At 45.7% G+C, this 23,958-nt stretch overlaps 1 protein-coding gene across 1 annotated transcript in view; it reads left to right on the top strand.

Moving 5' to 3' along the window:
- LOC147707028 (adhesion G protein-coupled receptor F5-like) overlaps positions 1 to 23,958 on the top strand; it is a 1,085,534-nt gene that overhangs the window by 357,304 nt on the left and 704,272 nt on the right. The window contains exon 2 of the mRNA XM_086926248.1: positions 64 to 189. Coding sequence (XP_086782374.1) covers positions 85 to 189 — 105 coding nt within the window. The 5' untranslated portion in view covers positions 64 to 84. The remainder of the gene's footprint in view (positions 1 to 63; positions 190 to 23,958) is intronic.

Raw genomic sequence — 23,958 nt, 5'->3', positions numbered from 1 at the left:
GTTGATGTTCGTTTGGATATAATGTGTATGTTGTGTAACGAGTTGCTTTTCCCTTTTATGCAGTGATTTAAACGGAGAAGGAAAATGAAATCATGTTGGATAGTCATGCTCTGTGCTTTATGTCTTTTCTTCAATGCATCTTCTGCAAATGCACCTGAATGGAGTGTAAATGCACTGTCTTCTGCAGACGTAAGTCAAGTAAATTATCTTTTTATGTTCTTAGTGTATTATTATACTTATCATGATTGCAAGCATGGTAGCACAGAGTCAAACCATCTATGAATCTGTGTGTATGTGGTTTTGTGTACCGCAAACCTAGTGGGATGTTAGCTGAACACCGGGTAAGGTCAGAGGCAGTAGTAAAGTCAAGAAGTGATTGGAGACATAGCTAAGTTCTGAGAGTGGAAGCCAAGGGTTACTACGTCTACATTGTTGCTGATAAAATTCCTCAATGCTGAACTCTACCAAATGTATTATGCAAATATATCAATAAAAAACAATGTAACCATAGTTGGGGATCTCTGCAGGACCTGCCATCATTAGTATATCATGCTCTCAGTGCCTATGGTGATTCGATTTTCATGGTCGTATGATTGAAGCACACATGGTTAAACCATGCATGCATCTACCATGCAGCCAAACCACGACTGCATCTTAACCACGCTTCCTTTACCACGCATTTTCATGGTATAGGCATTATTGATAAAAGGGTATGTGTGGCTAAGGTCTTTATTACCCCGACCCTCCACCCCCTGACTGCCCCTCACCCTGCGCTGTTCCTAAAACCCTGCCCCTTTATTAACACTAACCATGCTGACTCTACCTATTGCCCTCCTCCTGCCCTAAGGCCTAAAACCCTGCCCCTTTATTTACACTACCCCACCACCCACTAAGCTGTCCCTTAAACTACCCAGAGCCCCTCTCACTGCCCTGAAACCTACCCTGACCCCCAGCCCTAGCAACTACCCTGACTACCCATTCCCTTCCCACTGCCCTAAGTAAGGTGTAAAACCCTGCCCCTCTACTTACACTACCTACCCACCCTGCGCTGTCCCTTAAACTACCCTAACCCCTTCCACAGGTCTGAAACCTACCCCAAACCCTGCCCCACTTTCCTCTCCGCAGCGGCGTCCTGCTTCCGTCTTCCGTCTAGCCAGCAGCAAGACCATGCCCTGCCTTAACCTGGCAAATGCATGGTTTAGGCATATGCTTCTTTAAGGCAAGCATGGTTGTGCTTGCGTAGTGGGAACATGCGTGGTTAAGACCGCGATATTCCGACTATTCCCCTGTTTTGATTGGTGATCTTTGACAGCGTTTTATCACCCCATATATTTGGTGAAGTAGAATACTGACTGGCCGATGCCAGGTTTTGTGAGGAATGCAGAGGGTCTTCAGTGCAAACCTTGTTGGTGGACAGGAAATGAGGTACCGTAAATGAGGGTGAGGTACAGGTTGAATGGTCATTTATGATCTGCACTCGTAACTTGGAATTTGATGTGGCGGGTAGGTCTTTATCAAAGTTCACTACTTGAAAAGGATGTTGATTTCAGCTGATGCAAAAAAGCAAGAGTCTGTGGAGGATGCAAAGTTTGTAAACATATTGTTAGTGGACCTATTTGCTTGTGGTACAACAGAAAGGTCTGTGTTAGGTGTTTTTCATTGGTTGAAGATATTATGGGAGAGAGCTGGAGCTATTGGATAGGTCAAGTGAACGTAAGCAAGGTGCAGCTCATTCCAGTTGAAAGCCACATGACCTCCAACTTTATGCACTGAAACAAAACTAGTTGCTATTCTTTCTATTCTATACCTGCACTGCTCACTTTCTGATTTGACACATATATCCCGGCTCCTTAGGTACTGCAGTGTGTACCTGGGTATCATTGCTCTTATATTGTAATCCAGATGATATTTGGGGAGGAGAGTTCCATTCTTTATTGGAATACAAAGTAGATTTCAGTGGAAATAGTTTGTCCTGGTTTGCTTTGTTGGATGGGGAAATCTTTGCACTTCACAAACAAGCAAAGGTACTTATACAACCGGAGATAGATATGGTCACAGACAACTGGCTTGATAGTTTCAACTTTGATTTCCCGTTGACCGGTGTTAACCCCGGGTGCATGAGAGGACCCAGGGTCACAAGCAGATTTTATGTTGATGAATCATAGAATCTATGGCATCGCACTGCTATTCACCTCTGATAACCAAAAGAGATCCCAATTACACCCTATTTGTCCAGTCATTTGAACTGGGAATGTTCTGTTCCCTAAAATGGGTATTCCCCTCATTTTCCAATAGCAGCACCCACTTGCAGTGACGTAAGCTTGGACCGGGTTCTTTCAAAAGTGAATGCTGATGTAAATGGTAGATTAGATAGATTGCACATCTACAATGGCCATCACATTGTACAAAATGTAGCGGAATTGTTTTAGTCTCTTAACTTCAGGACACTTCACTTTGTATAAATTGGGAATTTTCTAAAGAAAGCCTTAGTAAATTACATAGAAAAGACAAATCATAAGGAGTAATTTTGCTAGAGTACTGAAAAGACCTGGTTGACATATTGAGGGCAAACACTTCAACATATCAGCAATACAAGCAACAGATATACCCTGTTAATGAAGAAGAATTATTGGTAAAGAAAATACATTTAAATATATATGTTAGAGTTGTGGCCCAGTGAGCAACAAGGTGGTGACTCATTCAGGTGCTCCCAGGCTCTTCTGTGACTTCCTTGAATTTGCATCCTGTGCACATCCTGACGACGTGCTGAGAACGAGCCGGAAGCCTTTCTGGGCCAGTTCCTGTCATATAGGTGTGTGTGGTATAGGAGGTGACGCCAGAGTTTCAAGCTTTCATTTCTGATTGTAGTTAGACCTTGTTCTCTGCTTTGTTCATTGCCTTGCCCGACCACCAGAGATAAGGGAGATGTGAGCCATGCAGGTGGTGGTAAGTTCTGATAGGTACACCTTCCCTGTGTGTTCAGACTGAGCTATCAGATTGTTAGTGAGCACAAGAAAACATAGCAGAAGCGAGTTACAGTTATGCTATTCCAATAATTTCTATTCCACACTCCCTCCCTCATGTGCTGTTTATTTGTGTGATCTTAAGACATATCAGTAGTCATTGGTCCATTCACTTTCGAGTCCATATTTTCATCATAATATTACCTATCATATTATTGTATATATTGCTACTACAGCGTGCACATATTTTTGCTATCACATGACCGCTAATTGGCTCATCCCTAATATTACCACTATGGCAATTGTAGCTATTTCTTTTGCCTCAACCTTTGCATTACCACTTTGGTGACCACACTAACTTGTGGTGATTAATTGTCCGGATCCACACCGGTGTTATTTACCACTATGGCTAGTTCGTCATTAATTGATACATGCCCATGTCCAATTTTGGTACATTTTGGTATTTCGGCAGTATACCGGCCGTCATAACACCACCACATTAATTTGTGGACCACAGGTCCGGTTACATACACCAACAACATATCACCACTATGGTTATTACAGTTACTGATATGTTGTGTAGGTTGGTTGGGGAGGGGCGTCACCATAACCTCTGTTTACATCAGCCCTGATGAATTTTCATTTGCCTTATATCTTACATGGACCGGGTAATTGAGGCATCAAGGTTGGCATTCGCTCACACACTGTATCTTCAGGTGACAGCCACTTTCAGCATTTTCGCAAATACTATTTTCCTTCACCTAGATGTATACACGCTAGGTACCCACACATTCATTTAAATAGTGAAAACCACGTATATTGTCCAGTGGTGCACTTGAACTTTTCTTTAACAGTGTGTCATGTGTATACAATTTTGGATTAGTACAAATCAACAGAAGAGTGACAGAAAAGGAAAATTGGGCGAATCAAATGAGGGAACAGATTACTAACACCAAAGTAGGAATGATAGACAAATACACGCACAGTGCTAGAAAAAGAGCCCTCAGGCACCAAAAGACGATTGGTTGCCAGTTGTCGTCATTGGGCTCTTGTTGAAAAAAAGAAAACGAATTCTATCCATCAATAGTGAACGAGTGAATTAAAAGAAGTTCTGGCTACTCCCCAGTGAAGAAAAATCATTTAATACAGAGGTAGCTCTGACTTCATTAAAAACATAGTGCAAGACGGACATAGACCCGGTTGTGTAAATTTGAACCAGGGAAGTCCTATACAAAGTTAGGGGTCAACATGTTTCTGCTACGAAAGAGCCACAGGTCGGCTTAGCATTCATCAGGACCAAGAGAAAGTAAAAGTTGCCTTTGTGGGTGACGCAATCTAAGGCGCCGAACCCAACTAGGGCGAAAAGAAAACGAAAAGGTTACAAACTTGAAAGTAAACCAAGCACAGGCACTTCCTCATGCGTACCCTCCAAAGCGTGAGGGCTGAGATATTGTAAAGTATCATGAACGATACTCCTTAGGCTGGTGACGGGGGTAAATCTTCACACCCGGACCATTTGTATCCCGACGACTGCCCTCCATTAGACCTACTAAGTCCTCATCCACCGTTTTCAGGCGGTGGATGAGGAGTGGACTTAGAGATTCAATCATAAAGAGTCCATGACTTGTGGTGCACTAAAGTAGGGGCACCAGATCTTAAATCACACACAAAAGATTGTATCATAAAGGTTCTATGACTTGTGGTGCACTGAGGTAGGGCTACCAGAGATGAGGGTGCTCATGTCAAGAAATTGTTAATGTTCCTTCGGGAAATTCCTGCTGCCTGAGGTGACTTTGTTGCATCCGGTATCTACAGTACGAAAGTCAATCATAAAGGGTTAATGAGTTGGGATGCACAAAGTTAGTGGCACCTGAAGAGCTCAGCGTGTGCGCAGCCAGCGATGATGGCATGTCCTTGCAGGTCAGGACTGGATTGGATATGTGTGAGACCTGCTGACCGCAGTGTAGGTCGGAGGCAGCGGTCAGCAAGGGCCCACAACCACGTGGTGTTGACTTGTGGTGCACTGAGTTAGTGGCAACAGTGGCGCTCAGCGTGTGCGCAGCCAGTGATGATACGCGGTTTGGGCGGGCCGCACTGGCAGCAATTTTTTATGTCTAATTCTGCCTCGGTAAGGCCATGTGGTGGTGACTTGTGGTGCACTAAGTTAGTGGCTTCCAAAGCATTCAGCTTGTGTGCATCAAACGATGAAGCGTGGTATGGGCGGGCGCACTGAGAGCAATGTATGTTGCCTACTGGACTGTGTCATCTGCAATTGCGACTCGATCTGAATTGTGAGCCCTGCTGTCCACAGTGTAGATGGAAGGCAGTAGTCAGCACAGACTTCGGGGAATGCTTTTTGTCATTTCCTCTTGACAAAATCCAAGGACATAGAATACAATTCACTCTGCAATTAATAAATCAAGACTGAATTCAAATTCTGAGCCCTGCTGACCGCAGTGTAGGCGTATGGAACAAAAGATGAAATATGTATGGAATACATTGTCGAAATATGTAGACTTCAGGGATGTTATAGTTAGTTGCCTACTGGACTCTGCAATTAATTAATCAAGACTCAATTATCAGCCCTGCTGACCGCAGTGAAGGCCAATACACAGCAGTCAGCAAGGGCCCACAGGCACGTGGCATTGAGTTCAGCTGCACAGTTAGTGGCACCAGAAGCATTCAGGGTGTGCACAGCCTGCGATGATGCATGGGCCGGGCGGGCGCACTGGTAGCAATGTCTTTTGCCTAATGAATTCTGCCTTAATAAGGCTACGTGGCGATGACTTGTGGTGCACTGAGTTAGTGGCACCTGAAGCACTCAGCGTGTGCGCAGCCTGCGATGATGCGTGGTCCGGGCGTGCCGCACTGGGAGCAATGTCTGCTGCCTACTGGACTGCGTCATCTGCAATCGCGACTCGGTCTGAAATATGAGCCCTGCTGTCCGCAGTGTACATCAAAGGCAGTAGTCTGTACAGACATAACTCTGCGGTGATGTGCCGCTGGGTTCGCAGGGGGCCTATGTCAAGGAGGCCGGCGGTCATGGCGGCTGCCTCATGGCAGGGTAAGGGCCACCGCTCTGGCAGACGCGTTGGCCTTCCCAGAAGTGAACCACGCCCAGAGCCCCAGCCTATTTATTCACACTCCTACGCTGGAGTGGCGTACGTTGGACCAGCCCATTCCGCTTCCGCTTCCGCTTACAGGAGGGGATGACACAGCTACAAGAGCAAGATCTTCCCCACTGCCTGAGGTAACGTGGTTGCGTCCACTGTCCACAACAGTACAAGCACCAGCAGTATATGTACACATGGAGAGGTCTTTTGTCTGCATCGTGAGGTCTGTCCAGCACATCACCGCTACACTTGGCATTGTGTGCATTGTTATTGATGGGTGACTTGCCTTCTTCACACATACTTGGTACCCACATCTCCCAACATTCAGCTATTGTGTGGGTGCGGAGCCATGCCATTTTGGGAAGGTCCGCTGTTCTTTTTTGCGCTGCCTCTGTGGTAGTAGGGGGGATGTGGTCCCGGAAGGAGGTCCTGGGGATGCTGGCGGTGGGTGTGTGGCCTTCTTGTGTGTTGGAGCTGCATGATCAGTAGCTCTATGACATGTGTTGGTCTTCAGATGTGGCTCCGGGCTGGGCTCCCTTTCATACGGAAGGTAGTCGTCCTGCTTTACACCAGTAAAAGGCAGATATTAAATTCTTTCTGCTAGCGCGGCTTTTCGCCTATTTTTGGATCACATCGAAGATTTGGCTGGTCGTTGAAAATATTGGGAAGTGGTGTTTTCGTGTTTTTTTGCACGAGAACGCCTATTCTGCATATCATCAGCATTAGTTGTCGCTCTCATTGGTGGCAATGTTTTTTGCTGAAGCTATCGCTTGAAAACTGGTGATATTGTCAGTTTTCACCAGGCTGAATGGGATGATAATACTTTTGCTGTGCTAAAGTGCCGATAACTCAGCGATAAGTCCTTGAGAATACACCCCATCATTTCTTTTTTCGCCGGATTAGTGAACCCAGCCGCTTAAAAAAAAAAATAGTAATAATTGTTTGGCCCTGGGGCTTTTTGTGGGATCCCTGAGCAAATCTAGGGGGTCGGGTGTTTGTACCATGCCCACTCTTCTTGTTTTCTCATCTATTTTTTTGTGATTCGCATATAGCTACAACAAAGTCGTAATAAACATAAGGGCTTGTTTTAGAGTCACCCTATAACCCAACCGTTTGGAATTATCGCAGAGTTATCGGCACTTTAGGGCAGCAAACGTGGCGAAAGAATTATTGCCCCATTCTCGAGTTGCTGCACACTGCCACATTTCCCACAGGCTGACTGTACCAACACAGTGGACAATCAACATCCTTATGCAGACAAAGCTGCTGGCTGTACTGCACCTGTTGGCCTCTGGTACCTCCAACTAACAACTGTGAGAGTCGGAAGAGTCTCACAGCCAATCCTATTAAACTTCCTCACACGTCTTGGATACATGTCTACAAAAGCAACGCATGGCACCTGTATCCGCACCCCCCGCTCATCCCAATTTGTAGTATTCCTGCACAACCAGCCCCAACCCCAGCCGTTGCTTGACGCCTCTGTGCTCCAGATCCAAGATTGTAGTCACTGAAATAGGGGTGCGCCAGGTCAAGAAGTCTAGTAGTCAACAGTAGTGGAAAAACAGTACTTTATTTGAAAAACATGAATTAACAACACAAAAACATCAAACAATGGGTGACATTGCCAACGGGGAACATCAACTTGTGGATGTAAATAACTGTAGATCATCCTGGAAATCCCAAAACTTGTTAGATAAATGAAAACAATGGTCAAGCGTTAGTAAGGTCACAAATGTAATATGGTACAATGTATTGCACACATGTACTACTTGTGCCCCCTGCCGGCATGGCACACAATCACCGCAACAGAAAGCACATGTATTCCATCAATGTGCAGGCAAAACTGGACCACCAGGGCCTATACACTAATGTTGTCGCAAACTTCTCAGGCAGTGTGCATGATTCCTACATCTTTCGCAAGCATCCCCAGACCAGTCCACCGCCCAGCGATGACTGCCCAACCCTGAGCACCCAGACCTCACTACTCACCTGCCGCCACCAGCGTTTCTCCAAGAGGGCCCACCAAGTGCCGGAGCAACCTCCTCAGCCGTCGCCGGATTCCCCGGCACAGGACCCCAGCGTATCCTGCTGCACCGCGCCGAGAAGTCATGTCTGTACAGCCAGCTGCCTTTGGGGTACACGCGGTCCAGCTGAGCTCACAGTTCAAATCGGGTCTTGATTGCCAGGATGACGTATCGAGGCCTATGCATCATCGCAGGCTGCACACCGGCTCAGCTCTGATGGCACTAACTCAGTGTAGCTCAAGTCATTGCCACATGGAGGGAGGCCCATTTGGCCAAAATGCCTCAGCTGCCACCAACTCTGTGCACCTCAAGTCATCGCCACGTGGCAGAAGGCCAGTGTCCAGCAAAGTGCCTCGGCTGCCACCAACCCTGTGCACTTCAAGTCATCGCCACATTCCTGGAGGCCCGTGTCGGCCAAAGTGCCTTACCTGCCACCAACATATTAAGCACACATATACACCCAGATAGAGAGTGGAAATGGTGTCGAGCAAGTGCACCCAGCTCTTTTTATTGGCAGGGTCACATGTCCTGTGATGCCTGTGCTGCATGGGTGTGGTGTGGGTATAAGCCAGCCATGAGGGAGTGGCTGTGGCATGCTGACAACTAGACCTGTGATCAGCAGATCACTACAGGGAAGACCTGGGACATGTAGCATTGTAGTTCCCTCCCTGTAAGGGTAAGGGGCGTGAGCTGGCTGAAACACACATCCTTTTTGACTTTACCAATATGACAGTTTGAATCCGCACACCCACCGAAATAGGTACTCGATGGGTGCGCGACTCCACTTTTTTCCCAAAAAACCAAAATATATATATTAATATTTATATTATTTTAAAAACAAACAAAAAAATACAACAACTGTTTTTAGGATATTAAAGTTACAAAATAACACCATTTTTTTCTAAATGACTGAAAAAAACACAGGTTTAATGAACATTATAATTCAAAATTAGCATTTAAAAAAACGTTGAAATTCACTGAAAAAAACATAGGTTTCAGGCACGTTACAGTTAGAAATTAACATTTAAAAAACCTTTGAAATGCACTGAAAAAACCATAGGTTTCAGGAACGTTATAGTTAGTTGGACATTTCTCTCATACAAAACCATAGAAATGCCCCTGTTATAATTAGTTCACCTAACTATAACTCGCGCACCCGCAATGCACTGCGGATGACGTCACATATTACATCATTCATGACATGGTCAGTGACATCACTGATGACATCACTGATGACATCTCAAATGACATCACTGATGACATCAGCCACGTGAACATCTGATCCACCTCCTCACACTCTAATATAACCTTTGATACACCCACTGTAAAATACAGACTACCATTTTCAAAACCATCGACACACCAATACCAGTTACTACATACGCACTCACTGATTTCTAGGTCTACACACAGATCCACTGATACAATCACTCATACATGCAGTCACTCATCAATACACCACTATCATAAGCACTCGTACACCTATACAGATACTCGCACACCACCATTCATCCAGAGTTACACACACACCTAGTCAGTCATGTAAAGAATTAATCACACTTCCATTTACTGACCTATACAGTTATACACACACCACACCACTTATTCAAACAGAAACACATGCATACTTACTCCTTTATACAATCGCTGATACAGGTACACACATCCATACAGCCACTCTCACAATCACTGACTCTCATATAAAGTCATTTATATACTTCAACTCTCACATACAATGTCTTTTACATATGTAGTTACTTGGACATGTATCATTGAGACATCCATTCACTCACCAACACGTCCATACACACACATACCCACTCACACAGCTGTTTTCATATGCACCCTTGAACCCATACACACAGTGAATCATCTACTCAAACATCTATGCACAGAGTCCCACACCTTCCGCCCACCCACCCATCCAGGCACCCATACAAATACTCAGGCAATCAATTGATAACCCAAATAGACACTCATGTAGCTACTGATCAACACATTCATGAGCTTATACAACAGACAGACTGATACATACAGTTTAGTCACTAACCCATGCATTCAGTAAGACACGTTTAATCACTCACTTAAACAGTCAGTCACGCACCTACTAAATCCTCCATTCAGACACGTATACACCCACTCATTCTTCAATACACCTTGGCATATATATAATACATATTTAAACTTTAAAGAAAAACACAGTCACTGGATGATGTCATCAGTGAAGTTAGGTGAACTAACTATAACATGGGAATTTCTATGGTTTTGTACGAGAGAAATGTCCAACTAACTATAATGTCCCTGAAACCTATGTTTTTTCTGTGAATTTCTAAGGCTTTCTAAATGTTAATTTCTAACTATAACATGCCTGAAACCTATGTTTTTGTCAGTGAATATACATATATATATATATATATATATATATATATATATATATATATATATATATATATATATATATATATATATATATATATATTGCACAACTCTCGTCTCTGCATCCACAGGAAACGTTTGAAAGGAAGAGTGCACTCTTGAGCCACATATAGTTTCGTAGCGAAAAAGATAGAATTTATTCAGTCATTCATACAGCAAAAATGGAAAGGGGCGACCACTCGGTCCCCCCGAACGTATGGTTGGGTGCCCCGATCCCTCCGGGAAACCATTTTGGGCGGGAGGCGTGGCTCGGCTGGTATGCCCGAAGTGGCGTAGCCGGGGCGCGCCCTTTCCCGCCCAAGAGGGGTTGTCCTAGACACCCGCACGGAAGACCACGGCCAGTAGGCGTACCGGAGGAGGGTCCCCGCCCTCCCGCAGATGGATAAATAGAGCGGGAATCCGAAGAAGCGTCCTCTTGTTCCTGTGCTCTGAAGGCTGCACCAACTCGTTGCTCGTGAGCCCTCGACGGAACAAGCAGCAATTTTGAGAACTTGTAATCTTGTTGTTTCTCTTTCAGTTATTTGGAGTACGAAGGATCCAGGACCTCGTTGATCAACTAGCACAGAGTACACAAAGCCATGGCCGGCAAGAAAGCAGGAAAGAGCTCCGAGATGGAGAAGGTATTGCGCACCTTGTCGAACCGAATGGACCGAAAGCTCGGAAAAGTTGACTCGATAGGTCAGGGTTTGGCCGAAGTTAAAAAACAGTTAGCGGCCCAGAACAGCTCAGGCCGTCCTAAGAAGGTAATAGGCCCGGCCTTGCCGGGAGTCGTCCCTGAGGGTAGGGGGAAGCGTGTTAAGAGGAGGGCGATTTCTGGGGAAAATCCGGTTCCCGAGGTACCCCCAGTCGCCCCCGTTACACCGGCGGACAGCCCGGTACCAAACCCAGATATAGGTTTACCAATCCCGGTTGTAATTACCCCTGTTAATGACGAGGAGATGCCCCCGGAACTGGCCATCCAGTTAGCGGCGGTGTTGCCCTGGCTCAAGAAGAAAGCGGGGGGGGCAGTGGCCGCGGGAGACCCGGCCGAGGAGGCTAGACTAATAATCGAGCAGTTACGGCAGTCGAGAGAGGCCGCGACGGCGAATGTTCCTTTTGTTCCCCCACAGGTGGCCCCGGGAGGACCTACGGTTAGCCGGGAAAATGCGGCAGACACGACGGTCGAACCTGGTAAGCACACATTGCCAATGGCAGGGGAAGGGTCATTAACTTCAAGGCGCGAAAGGGTGGCCCAGCACATCCCTGCGGCCACAAAGGAACTGATATGGGGGGAGAAATATGTGAATATGTTTTCATTGTTGACTGACCATCGTGAGATGGAATATGCAAAATCCCAGAAGGATTTATGGCACCCCAGTGTATGGCGGGCCAAGATGGCAGAATTTAGGGTCGATGAGACTGTAGCAAATTGGGTAAAGGCCTTTTCAATATTTACGGCAGTCATGGGGGAACGAAAGCCGGAAGTCATGACCGAGTTGACCTGTAATCAGAATAGGATTATGGATTTTTATACCATGTATGAGGGGGACGAGTGGAAAGGATACGATATGAAATTCCGTAAAGCGAAACAGTTTGATGCAACTTTGACCTGGGATTGCCTTGACTCGGTGTCATGGCACAAGCAGCTCTTGCCTGGGGCGGCAGGTACATCCTCGCCGGGCGGGAGCGGGTCGTGGTCAGTTCGCCAAAAGCCCGCTGTGCCCTTTCGAGCGGGCGCCGGTGGGGAATATCAGCCCAAGACCGGCGGGAATGGCGCCAAGCGAGGGGTTTGTTGGGGCTTCAATAGAGGCAATTGTAGCAGGCCCCAGGGAACATGTAGGTTCAGGCATGCGTGTGCGGGCTGTGGGAACTCCTCACACCCGGAGAGTAGCTGTAGACCTAAAAACAGCGGAACAGGAGGAAAAGGGGGGTCTAAGCAAGAGTGAGGTGATGCTTTGTAACCGATTGCCTACACCTGTCGATATCATGGCTCTGACTCCTTGGTTGAACAAATACCCTGATCATGTATCCGCCGGGGTGTTGAGGAATGGATTCCTATATGGCTTCAACATCCCGGCGGGGGATTTTCGGGGGGACTCTTTTTGTAAAAATCAGTTCTCTGTCCAACATAACCCAAGCGTAGCTGTAAGAAAAATTTCCAAAGAAGTCAGCTTGGGGCGGGTGGCGGGGCCTTTTCATCACCCGCCGGTGGCGGATTTCGTGTGTTCCCGCTAGGGGTGGTCCCAAAGAAAGAGCCAGGGGAGTTTAGACTCATTCACAACTTGTCTGCCCCGAAGGGTTCTTCGGTGAACGAAGCCATTGACCCAGATATTTGTTCGGTGCGGTACGCATCGTTCGACGATGCCGTTGCCATGTTAAATCACCTGGGCCCCGGAGCGCTGATGGTGAAATCGGACATCGAATCAGCATTCCGGTTGCTCCCGGTACACCCGCGAGATCAGCGCTTGCTAGGTTTTGCGTTTCAGGGGAGTTATTACATGGATAAATGCATGCCTATGAGTTGCTCCATTTCTTGTGCCTATTTTGAAATGTTTAGCTGTTTTTTAGAGTGGGCATTAACCAAGGCCACAGGACATAGGCATGTTATGCACTATCTGGATGACTTCCTGTTCTTGGGAGCAGCCGGCGATACGAAATGTGCGCAGGCGCTGCAGGACTTCTGCATCCTCATGCGGGAGTTCGGAGTCCCATTGGCACCAGGTAAGACGGTTGGACCATCTACTTCACTGGAGTTTCTGGGAATTGAGCTCGATTCTGTGGAAGGATGTTTCCGTTTACCGATGGAAAAGGTGGCCAAGTTTAGGGCTTCCTTGACACAATGCCTGGGCAAGGAGAAAGTGACCCTGCACCAGTTACAGCAAGCAGTGGGTCAGCTTAACTTTGCCTTAAGGGTGATACCAATGGCCCGCCCCTTCTCACGCTCTATTGCACAAGCTATGGTTGGTCTCAAGGAGGGTCACCACCGTACGAGACTGTCGGCAGAGGTTCGCCAGGATATGCGCATTTGCTTGGCATTTCTAGCGGACTTCAACGGTCGAGTTGCGTGGAACAAGCCACCAGCATCTTCAGATGAACTAGGTTTGTGGACTGACTCAGCTGGGAGCGTGGGATTTGGCGCCATCTTTGGTAACCGATGGTCGGCGCAAGTATGGCCGACGTGGTGGCACTCCAGCGGTCTGACAGGTAACATTGGGTTCTTGGAGCTATTCCCCATTTGGGTTGCTCTGATGGCATGGCCAGACGACTTCAGGGACCGCTCGGTGGTGTTTTGGTCTGATAATATGACTGTGGTTGAGTGCATTAACCAGCAGGCAGCCCACTGAAAGTGGATCTTGAGATTGTTGAAAGAAATTGTATTACGTTGCATGAGATTGAATGTACAGTTCAGGGCAAAACATGTGCCAGGCGTACTGAATTATGCAGCTGATGCACTCTCTCGTTCACACATCCAGGCTTTCAGGGGCTATCTACCCACAGCGGACCTAGTGGCGGCACCGTTCCCCGAAGCACTATGGCTAATCGGTGCCCCGGATTGCAAGACCTCGTGGCAGCCAGCTTAGCTCCCAGGACAAGGAAGGCATACGAAGGAGCGTTTCGTTCCTACTGCACATTTTTGAGTCCAACAGGGAGACAGAGCTGGGGTCAGGAGGAATCCTTCCTGGGGTTCCTGGTAGCGCTGCACAGAGAAGGCCGATCAGCGGCAACGGCCAATAGACATAGGGCGGCCATTTCATTCATGGCACAGGTGCATGGCATAAGAGACCCGACGGGCTCCTTTTTGGTTAGGAAGGCACTCCGCGGCTGGGAGCGCCTCGAGGGTCGCAAGCAGGATACGAGGCGCCCGATTGGTTTAGACAGATTGTCTCTACTGTTAGCAAAGCTGGATGAGACCTGCTCCTCCCTTTTCGAAGCAGTTCTGTTCCGGGCAGCTTTCGCCTTGGCATTCCATGGGGCTATGCGGGTGAGCGAACTCGTCGCAAGGAACAAGAAGGATATGGAGGGAGGCTTGGGCAGGGATAACGTCCAAATAAGGGGTGATTCGATGGTAATCTCGATAGCCAGGTCCAAGACTGACCAGGGAGCTATGGGAGATAGTGTTATCGTGCAGCGCGCACAAGGGTCCCCCACTTGTCCGATAAAGTGTGTAGAGGAATACTTGGCACTGAGGACGGCTACATGGGGGGGGGAGTTGGCTTAGGCACAAGGATGGCACCCCACTGATGAGATTTTAGTTTCAGAGGGTGCTAGCAACGTCAATCGCTGCCGCGGGCATGGACCCGTGCGATTTTGGGACCCACTCATTTAGGATAGGGGCTGCTACTGAGGCTACAGCCCGGGGTCAGAGAGCGGAGGAAGTAAAACAGCTAGGCCGTTGGTCCTCGAATTGCTTCAAAAGGTATGTGCGATTGCACATGTTGTAAACATCAAGTGACATGCACTCACGCTTCTTGTCTTTTATTTGAATTACAGTTTCGCCAGCCTGTCACGCGGGGCGGAATTGGAAGTTGACCCAGCATCAGGAGACCAGCGGTCAAGGATCACCGACTGGAGAGAGAGTGGTATGGGTCATGGGCCACTCATAAGTGAGGCGCGCCGGGGACGTATTCAAGGCAGGTGACGCGACTCACGCATCTGGGGAATACGGTTACAGAGTGACCTTCCATGGGAAGGGCGGGCTCTGTTTTGACCAATTCCAATCGTTTTTTGAGGGTCTTTTAGGGCGGCAAAGGTCACCGCCATCTGTAGTCATAGTACACCTTGGGGGCAATGACTTGGTGAAACTGGGAAGACGAGTGTTATTAGAACACATCCTGTCGGCTGTTAGCTGGTTGGCTAAAAAAGTCCTGGGGTGCACGATTGCCTGGTCCCACATGACCCCCAGGAAGATTTGGCGGGGGGGCCTTTCAGTGTCAGCGTTGAACCACTCAGTGAAAAGGGTTAACAATAAAATTGGTAAATTGTTTCGCTCCGCGCAGTTGCATAGCATTCCTCACGGGTGTATTCGGGGTGATCACATGTATCTGAATGATGAGGTTCACCTGTCCAGGGAGGGGAATGATTTACTCATAGGAGACTTCATAGCATGGCTAAGGGGTTTGAGGAAGCATGACCTTTAGGAGGAGTGGGGGGGGCCGGAGCGTCGGTCAACTATCCGGCCTGTGGCGGTAAGGTCATGATCGGTGAGCAGTAATTTCAAGGTCCCTAGAGGGGGGCGCCACCCAGAATGGATGGGAGCGCCCGGGGGGAGGCGGCCATTGGCCCCTTCCACGGGGAGGCGGCACTCACTAAGGATGGGTCGCCTAGGGGGAGACGGCCATAGGCCCCTCCCAGGGGGGAGGCGGCTAGATGCCCCTCCTACGAATTTCCCGGGGGCCGGATATCCGCGACTGCGGATAGAGAGTGTGGGGATGGGGGGGAGTCCACGCTGTCCTTCCTACAGATACCTCACACGGGAACTCGGACGACCTTTAAGATGGCGTCGAGTGAAAAGGGGGCCCCCACGACAAGGGAAGTTACAGTTGGCAATGAGGGTAAAGTCCTCTGCGCATGCGCCACTCACACCGTGAGGGCGGGATTTTGGTAGTAGGAATCTGACACCGGTTAAGACCTTGCCGTTGGCCCTTAATGCTAGGATATACAATTTTAATTTAGAATGTATGCATTTTCAGGATGCTAGACTCAGCTAGGAAACCTTTGTATTAGAGATCTGTTAAGGTTAGCCAAAGAACATGTCTTCATCGAAATGTAATAAATGTAAAATTGTACATAATTCATGAAACTTTTAGTTAATGTTTTAAATTTTGTTTCATATTTTAATAAATACGGCCGGGGGGGTAACTCCCCCCCGCCTTCCAAAAGTTCAAACCTGTGTCTGTCTTCTCCCATTGGGAATTGGTGTTGGGAGGGGGTGGCGGGCATCCCGTCCATATTGACAGACGCGTTTCAGCGTTGCCACCTTCGTCAGTGTCAATGTGCACTTAGAATCACAGTGTTTAAATAAAGAAAAAGAAAAAAGTTACTTTCATAGACCTAGAAAGAGTTCGTTATGTTCAAAGCAATTAAAGAAGGACTAGTTTTTTGTCGGCCATCTTGTAATGGTTAATTCACCTGATTACTGAGACTATATTGCATGACTTTATGTCAACCCTAGTGAAATACAGTTTTATAAGCACATCCCAAAAATTAATTGAAAATCAGGCATATGTATTCAAAATACTTGAGTGCTGTTCGATGTGTATGCGTATTAAATTACATGGACATACGCATCTAGGCTGACAATTAAGATGAATGACCGTTGTCCCCACAATTGAGCCCTGAATGGGCTTATACACAGCAAAACTCATTACCTAGCATAGGTGCATGGACTATTTTAAAAAATAAATAAATACATAAATTTATAATAAACAGAATACCGTTAGTGTTGGCTAAACGTAACGAAACAGACTAGAAAGACAGCGAAAAAAGAGAAAGTTAAAAATAATCCAGAGTAATCTTCATTTCAAATCAATATTGCCACAGTTTAGCCTACATGTACCCACATCTCTTCCTCATTGTTGAGTCCCATAGATGTTTTAGTTTGTAATTTGATAATGTATCTAGACTCGAGTGTGCAGAGTTTTCTTATATTATCCCCCCCTCTTTCTGATTTGGTGATCTGATCTAGGCAGAAAAATTTCAGGAGACTGCTGTTGCTGTTATGTTTCTCCTCAAAGTGCCGAGCGACCGGATAGTTATGGTCTTTATTATTGATAGCTCGTAAATGTCCAGGATTCTATTTTTGGTTGGTTTAATTGTACTCCCTATATATTGCTTATTACAGGGACAACTCAGGCAACATACGGTGTGATCTGAATTACAGTTCATTAGTTTCGTAATTGCCACCTTAGCCTTTTTTCCTGGAACAGAATAATCTTTCACTTTGTGGCTGAATCTGCAGGCCTTACATTTCATGCAAGGAAAAAATCCAGTTATTCCTGAAGATTTTTTCTTTTTCTGTTGGTAATGACTGTTAACCAGATGATCTCCTATGGAGTTCCCTTTTCTAAATGTAATGAGAGGGTATTCTGGTAACTGTTTTCCCACCACATTGTCAGATTTAATGACCTTCCAGTTCTTATTGAGGATAGTGTGAATTTCAGATGATTTCTCTGTGTAGTTTGTTATCAATCTGATTTTTTGATCAGTTTGCTTAACTTTCTCTGTCAATAAAAGACATCTTTCTGTCTCGTTACATCTAGCTTCTGCTTTTTGAATCAGACTTGGGCTATATCCTCTTTGACGAAATCTTTTTTTGGCCTGGGAAATTGCTAACTCAAACCCAGATGAGGTGGAACAGTTTCGTTTGATTCTTAGAAACTCTCCTACAGGGATGTTACTTATTACTTTCTTGGGGTGAGAGCTTTCAGCGTGGAGGATTGTGTTCCCTGCTGTTGCTTTTCTGTGTAGAGACGTTTGGATTTTGTTTTCGTCAATAAATACCCTCAAGTCGAGATAGATCACCTCTGTGTCGCTGATGCAACCCGTAAATTTTAAATTTAGCTCATTTTGATTAAGAGCCTTCACAAATTGCTCAGCATCGCTCTTCGGACCACGCCACAAAATGAAAAGATCATCTATGTAACGCGTCCAAAGAGAGATATTTTCTGTCCACCTCTCATTGGTACCCGCCCAGGTCACGTGCTTCTCCCACCAGCCTACGAAAAGGTTCGCATAGCTGGGGGCGAAGCACGTGCCCATCGCAGTCCCCTGTTGTTGTACATATATCTGTCCTGAAAAGATGAAGATGTTATTAAATAAACAGAATCTCGCCAATTCCAACAACATCTCATTATGCTTCAGAGGTCTTGTGTCCAAAAAAGATCTCATTGCAAAGAGTCCCTTTTCATGATCAATCGAAGTGTATAGACTGGTGATGTCTAATGTAATTGAGAGCATATCTGGTTCCCAGGCAATTCCTTCAATAAGACACAGAAAGTCTTTGGTGTCGCGAAGATATGAATTCAAATCTTTCACCATGGGTTGAATAAAATGGTCAATAAAAATTGAAGTATTTTCTAATAGACTATTTTTGGAGGAGACAATGGGTCTTCCTGGAGGCCATGTCTTGCTTTTATGAACTTTAGGCATATGATAGAATGTAGCCAGTTCAGGATGATCACACTTCAAAAAACACCAATCTTCCTGATCTAATGTTCCTTCGTCTCTCCATTTGGTAATTAAGATTTCAAAATTGGAGATGCTTTCCAGATATTTCTGCTTATTAATTGGTAGGTAGTGTTCCTTTGGATTAAGTTGTGACAAGGCTTCATCCTCATATTGTATTTTGTTGAGTATCACTACATTTCCTCCTTTGTCACTTGGTTTTATGATTATGGAATCATCATCCTTCAATGTTTTTATTGCTTCCCATTGTTTTTACGATAAATTTCTTTCTAAGTCCTTGAATTTCTGTGATTGAAGTTGTTTCAAATCCTCTATGATTAATTCTTGGAAAGTGTCAATTGCATCATAGGGTGTTCTGGGAATAATTTTAGATTTTTTCTTAAGACTGCTCTTACAGCTACGTTGATTAATGCCTGATTCTTCCAGCATTTGTGTCACATTCGTCGCAGAGGATGATAGTTCCCCATTGTTTTCATTGAGGAATTGTATCATTTCTAAGTCAGTTCCTTTCAATTCATCAAAATGTTATGTTGATTCAGAAGAATTGTCGTTTTTTTGTGGGTGTAATATATGCCGCTTCATGAGTTTGACCTTTCTAGTAAAAAGATAAAGATCAATTCTCATTTGAACATAATCAAAGTTAGGGGTAGGACAGAACGTGAGACCTAATTCTAAAACTTTTAATCCAGTTTCAGTTAGGACCCTGTCTGAAAGGTTCACCACTGTTTGGGTTGTTTCAGTCATTTCTACTGACCCCCTCGTTTGCTGCGTGTCACTATTGGGGTTGATCTTCCTGTTACGTTTTTTTTTGCCCCTCCTTGTTTTCCTCTTCCTGCAGGTGGATGGGTGCGTGGTGCTGGTCGCTGTCGCAGCCCTCTCATAAGTTCGTATTCCTGAAAAAAAATTGTGTGTTGTTGACCTTCCTCTTGATTGGTCACCGATCTTTGTTCTTCCTCGGACCCTTCTACTTCTGATTCTTCAGTGCTTGGTGGGGTGCTTTTGGTTTGTTGATTTTTATTTTTATTCAATTCACTCCTGGGGATATCATATTTTTTTGCGAATGTTAGAATTCTTCCATTCTGATAATCCCTTTCATCTTGGAGGAATTTGGTTTGTTTTCTAGATTTTATCACAGCCTCATAGTCCAAAAGACGTTTTTTCATTCCATCTCGCAATTCATCAATTTTTTTCCACATCTTTTTCTTCGCTTATTTTTTGCTCAATTTCAGCAATTTTTTCCTTTAACTTAGATCTGTCAATCCACGCATGTTTAATCAGGATTTTGAGCATAACACCTGTGACTTCTGTAGTATACTCTGCCCACTCTTTTAAAAGGTCCGGATTAGGTGTTTCATAAGATGGGACAGTGTAGATGCGGAGCCCCCTTGGGACTCGTCCTGCATCAACGTACTTTTGTAAGCTGGTAGCCTCCCACCATTTGCGTATTTCTTTTTCAAACGTCTTCTCCAATGCAGTGAATAGACTTTTCAGCGTTTTTGGAACTGTTTTGTCGTCCTTTTCACCCGTAGCCGTTCCAATGTTGGTTTTTTTAGAAAATAGATTCTCAGCTGCTTGTTCCCTCTCTAGGTCAGAAAACATTTCAAGCTGTAAGTGGCAATGATTAAATCGCTTCGAATGGATATTTTGCTGGCTCTACGCAACTGTCGATATAAAATCAGGGAAAGTCACTCACTGTGAAAGCTCCACTCCTTCGTCCGTCCGGTCGCCGCCTTCCGGAAGAAAGTAAAAGGGTCTATAGATATATATATATATCCTTTCCTTGTTTTCAAATAATCACGCTCTTAGCAAACAACACAAAGGTTGTTTACTTCACAAGTAGTGAAGTAAACATCCTTTTTCTACTCCTTACCGGTTGTTGTGTCGTTTCCTGAAAGCGTGATTATTTGAAAACAAGGAATGGATTGATTTGCCGGTGAGCTCCGCCGGCGTTCACGCCACCCTTCACAGGTCCTGAGGTACAGAAGGGGCGCAATATATATATATATATATATATATATATATATATATATATATTTATATATACATATTGGAGCGTTATATGAAGCGGCGTCCACGAGCCGCTGACAGCACCCGTCTACGAGTGAGCAGCCGTCTTTCGTGGAGGAGCGTTTTCGAAATTGGAAAGGCTGCGCACCGCCGTATCCGACAATGGGGAGTTGCAACTGACCTGAGAGATGGAGTACGGAGGACGTCATACGGCTGGTGCCGAGGGCTTCCCGAGGAAGACGTCTCCGGGTGAGCAATTATTGGAATCACTTATCCCCATTCCTGCATGTCAGAGACATTTCGGAATATTTCGGCAAGACGATAGGAAGGCAACGGTCAACACGCGACTAAACGCGGGGGGGGGCCACACGAGTCACACGAGTCCCGGATGCACACTGAAACTGTGCAGGAAGTTTGACATTTCGGCATGTTTTCCAATACATAACGGCAGGCAGCGGCCAAAGGCATGTTTAGGCGGCAAGAAAAAATGCCCATAACAACAACCACGCCGGCAGTGGAAACACCTAACAATCCACTTATAATCATCATGACAAAACTTGAAAGACTCCATGAAAGGGAGATTCGAAAATGGTGGGAAGTGACTAGTCTTACCAACTACATTGAGGAAGAGAGGGTACCGCGAGGATTAAGGGTTCATACAGTCCCTTCATATGAAAACCCGGACCCCCAACTACTGACAGATTGGTTTGAGCATACTGCATCATACTGTGAAGGGACTCTAATATACTTGTCAAATATGCATGGAGTGACAGCGAAAGAGCATTGGCGGAAATCGCACTAATCAACACGGAATTAGATAGCGAAACAGAACCGAGCCTAATAACTACCATTGGGCAGATGAAAGAGCAAATGAAAGCCCGGCTCGTTAAATATGAAGCCAAGATTCGACTTCGCAAGCAAAAAAAATATGAAAGAGACGCGAATGATTATCAAACAGGACGCGTACTCACATATGCAACGAAATACGATGCTCCTCGCAAAGCCCTACAAAAAAACAAGAGGTGGTGATGCTGGATCAACGAATGCAACTGGGGAAGTGACCTCAGAATCTGATATCACCGAGAACGAATCCGAAGGGAATCAATCAGATCCCGAGGAACGAAGTGGCAACAGAACATCAAAAGGAACTGAACTCGGAAGAAATAGGAGAACCCCTTTTCAGGAGGAGTTCGAGGTAATAAAGAAATCCTGGCTCCGGGGGGGGGGGGAAACAAACCACCAGATACAGTAACCCCGGGAACAGGAAAAGAAGGAGAACAAGAAGGGCAGGTGGCGTCAAGAAGAGGCAGAGGCGGCGCGGGAGCATCCCGCTGGTCGAAACGCAACCGCACCAACAAGAAATAACACCATTCACCTGCAATGCCCCTGAGGATCAAGCCAACCTCACAGTAGTTAACTTAACAAAAAGAGAGCTTACGACTGATGAAGAACAAGTCCTAAGCCTCGGATTAACATTTTGTCCCAACAATGAGTTGGAATATACACAGACTAAGATCGATTTGTTCCGCTTCACACGCAAGTTAAAACTGCACAAATATTTTAAACTACGTCCGCATTTACAAGACAAGGGGAATAAAGGAGAGGACAACTCAACCGATGCCTTAAGTAGTAGGGATCTGCATACTGTGGAAATCCTGGGTAACCTGGAATTAAAACAGACACAAAACATTGAAGAACTAGATATGGCGCAGAGAGCTGAACTGCAAGGAGTGGAACAGGAGAGAGATGACAGTGGATTTAAACCAGTCTCGATCTTTGTTCCCTAGTCCCCTTGAGATGCAGTGGACGTATTTATTGAAGCTATGAACAATGATCTAACAAAATATCGTAAAGCGGACCACCATAAATCTGAACACAATATTACGGAACCACAAAAGTATGCACTGAAAACCTTCATGGCAGACACGAACATTATAGTGAAACCTTCGGACAAGGGGGGAACGTGGTTTTAATGACCAGGGATTACTATAAACAAGAAGCCCTGAAGCAGCTCTCGGATGAGAAGTTTTACAACAAATGTACCAGTGAAACCTATCAACAGAGCATCAAAGAATATGATGAACTGATTAAAAAGTGGTACGATCTTCAGATGCTCAGTAGAGATAAACATTTATTCCTGCGAACTAATTGTCCCATGACACCAACATTTTACCACCTCCCTAAATTACATAAGCATCGTGACTGTCCGTCTGGTCGTCCAATTATTTCCTCTATTGGAAGTCTAACAGAAAATATGTCCCGATTCGTCGATAACACCCTGTTTCCTTTGGTGTCTACCTTAGAATCATATGTCAGGGACACAAAGGACTTTTTGATGAAAATACAGGACCTTGAATGGGAATCAGGGTACCTGTTGATGGTACTGGACATTACTAGTTTATACACTAGGATAGAACATCAACATGGTTTAGAAGCTGTCAAACACGCTTTAGAACAGCGTCAGCTACGTTTCGCATCATGATTCTCGAGTTTGTAAAATTTTGCCTGACCCATAATATCTTATTCGCGGATCAACTGTATATACAGAGGTCGGGGACGGCGATGGGCACTTGCTTTGCCCCCAGCTACGCGAATTTATTTGTGGGCTGGTGGGAGGAGCAAGTGCCCAGAAGCTGCAAAGTTGGGGAACAAGAGGGGAAGGTCATATGCTGGCATCGTTACTTTGATGACCTATTCATCGTGTGGAGTGGTGGATGTGATACAGCACAAGAATACATAAATGTGCTGAATAAAAATAATGTCAACCTTCATTCCTCAGGCTCGGTCAGTCCGGTGGCAGCGGACTATCTGGACTTGAGAATATTTATAAAAGAAGGACATCTACATACCTACCTATTCAGAAAAGAGACTGCTGGCTATTCTACACTCTTTGCCAGCAGCAGCCATTTTCCCCAACTGATTAACAGCATCCCGTATGGGGAACTACTTAGGCTTCGCAGAAATTGTTCTAGGGAGTCTGACTTCGAGGCGGCTGCCTCGGAGTAAGCATGAGCGGATTTTGCGGATTGGCAATCCGCGAATTTGCGGATTTGCAAACTCGCAATCCGCAAAATCCGCGAATTCCCGCGAATTTGCGGATTTTTTTTTTTTTTTGTGTTCGCCCGTGTTTCTGCCAGTTCGCGAGGGTTTTTACAATTTCGCAATTTGCGAACTTACCTGTCGGGTCGCAAGTTTTGCGAACTTGTTGTTTCTACGTGTCCAACCTGTTTGGGACACTCTTCTTCATCACTG

Source organism: Lissotriton vulgaris, chromosome 6 (genome assembly GCF_964263255.1).
Source record: "Lissotriton vulgaris chromosome 6, aLisVul1.2, whole genome shotgun sequence".
NCBI lineage: Eukaryota > Metazoa > Chordata > Amphibia > Caudata > Salamandridae > Lissotriton > Lissotriton vulgaris.
Note: the sequence above shows the minus strand (reverse complement) of the source record. Positions and strands in the feature narration are given on the sequence as shown.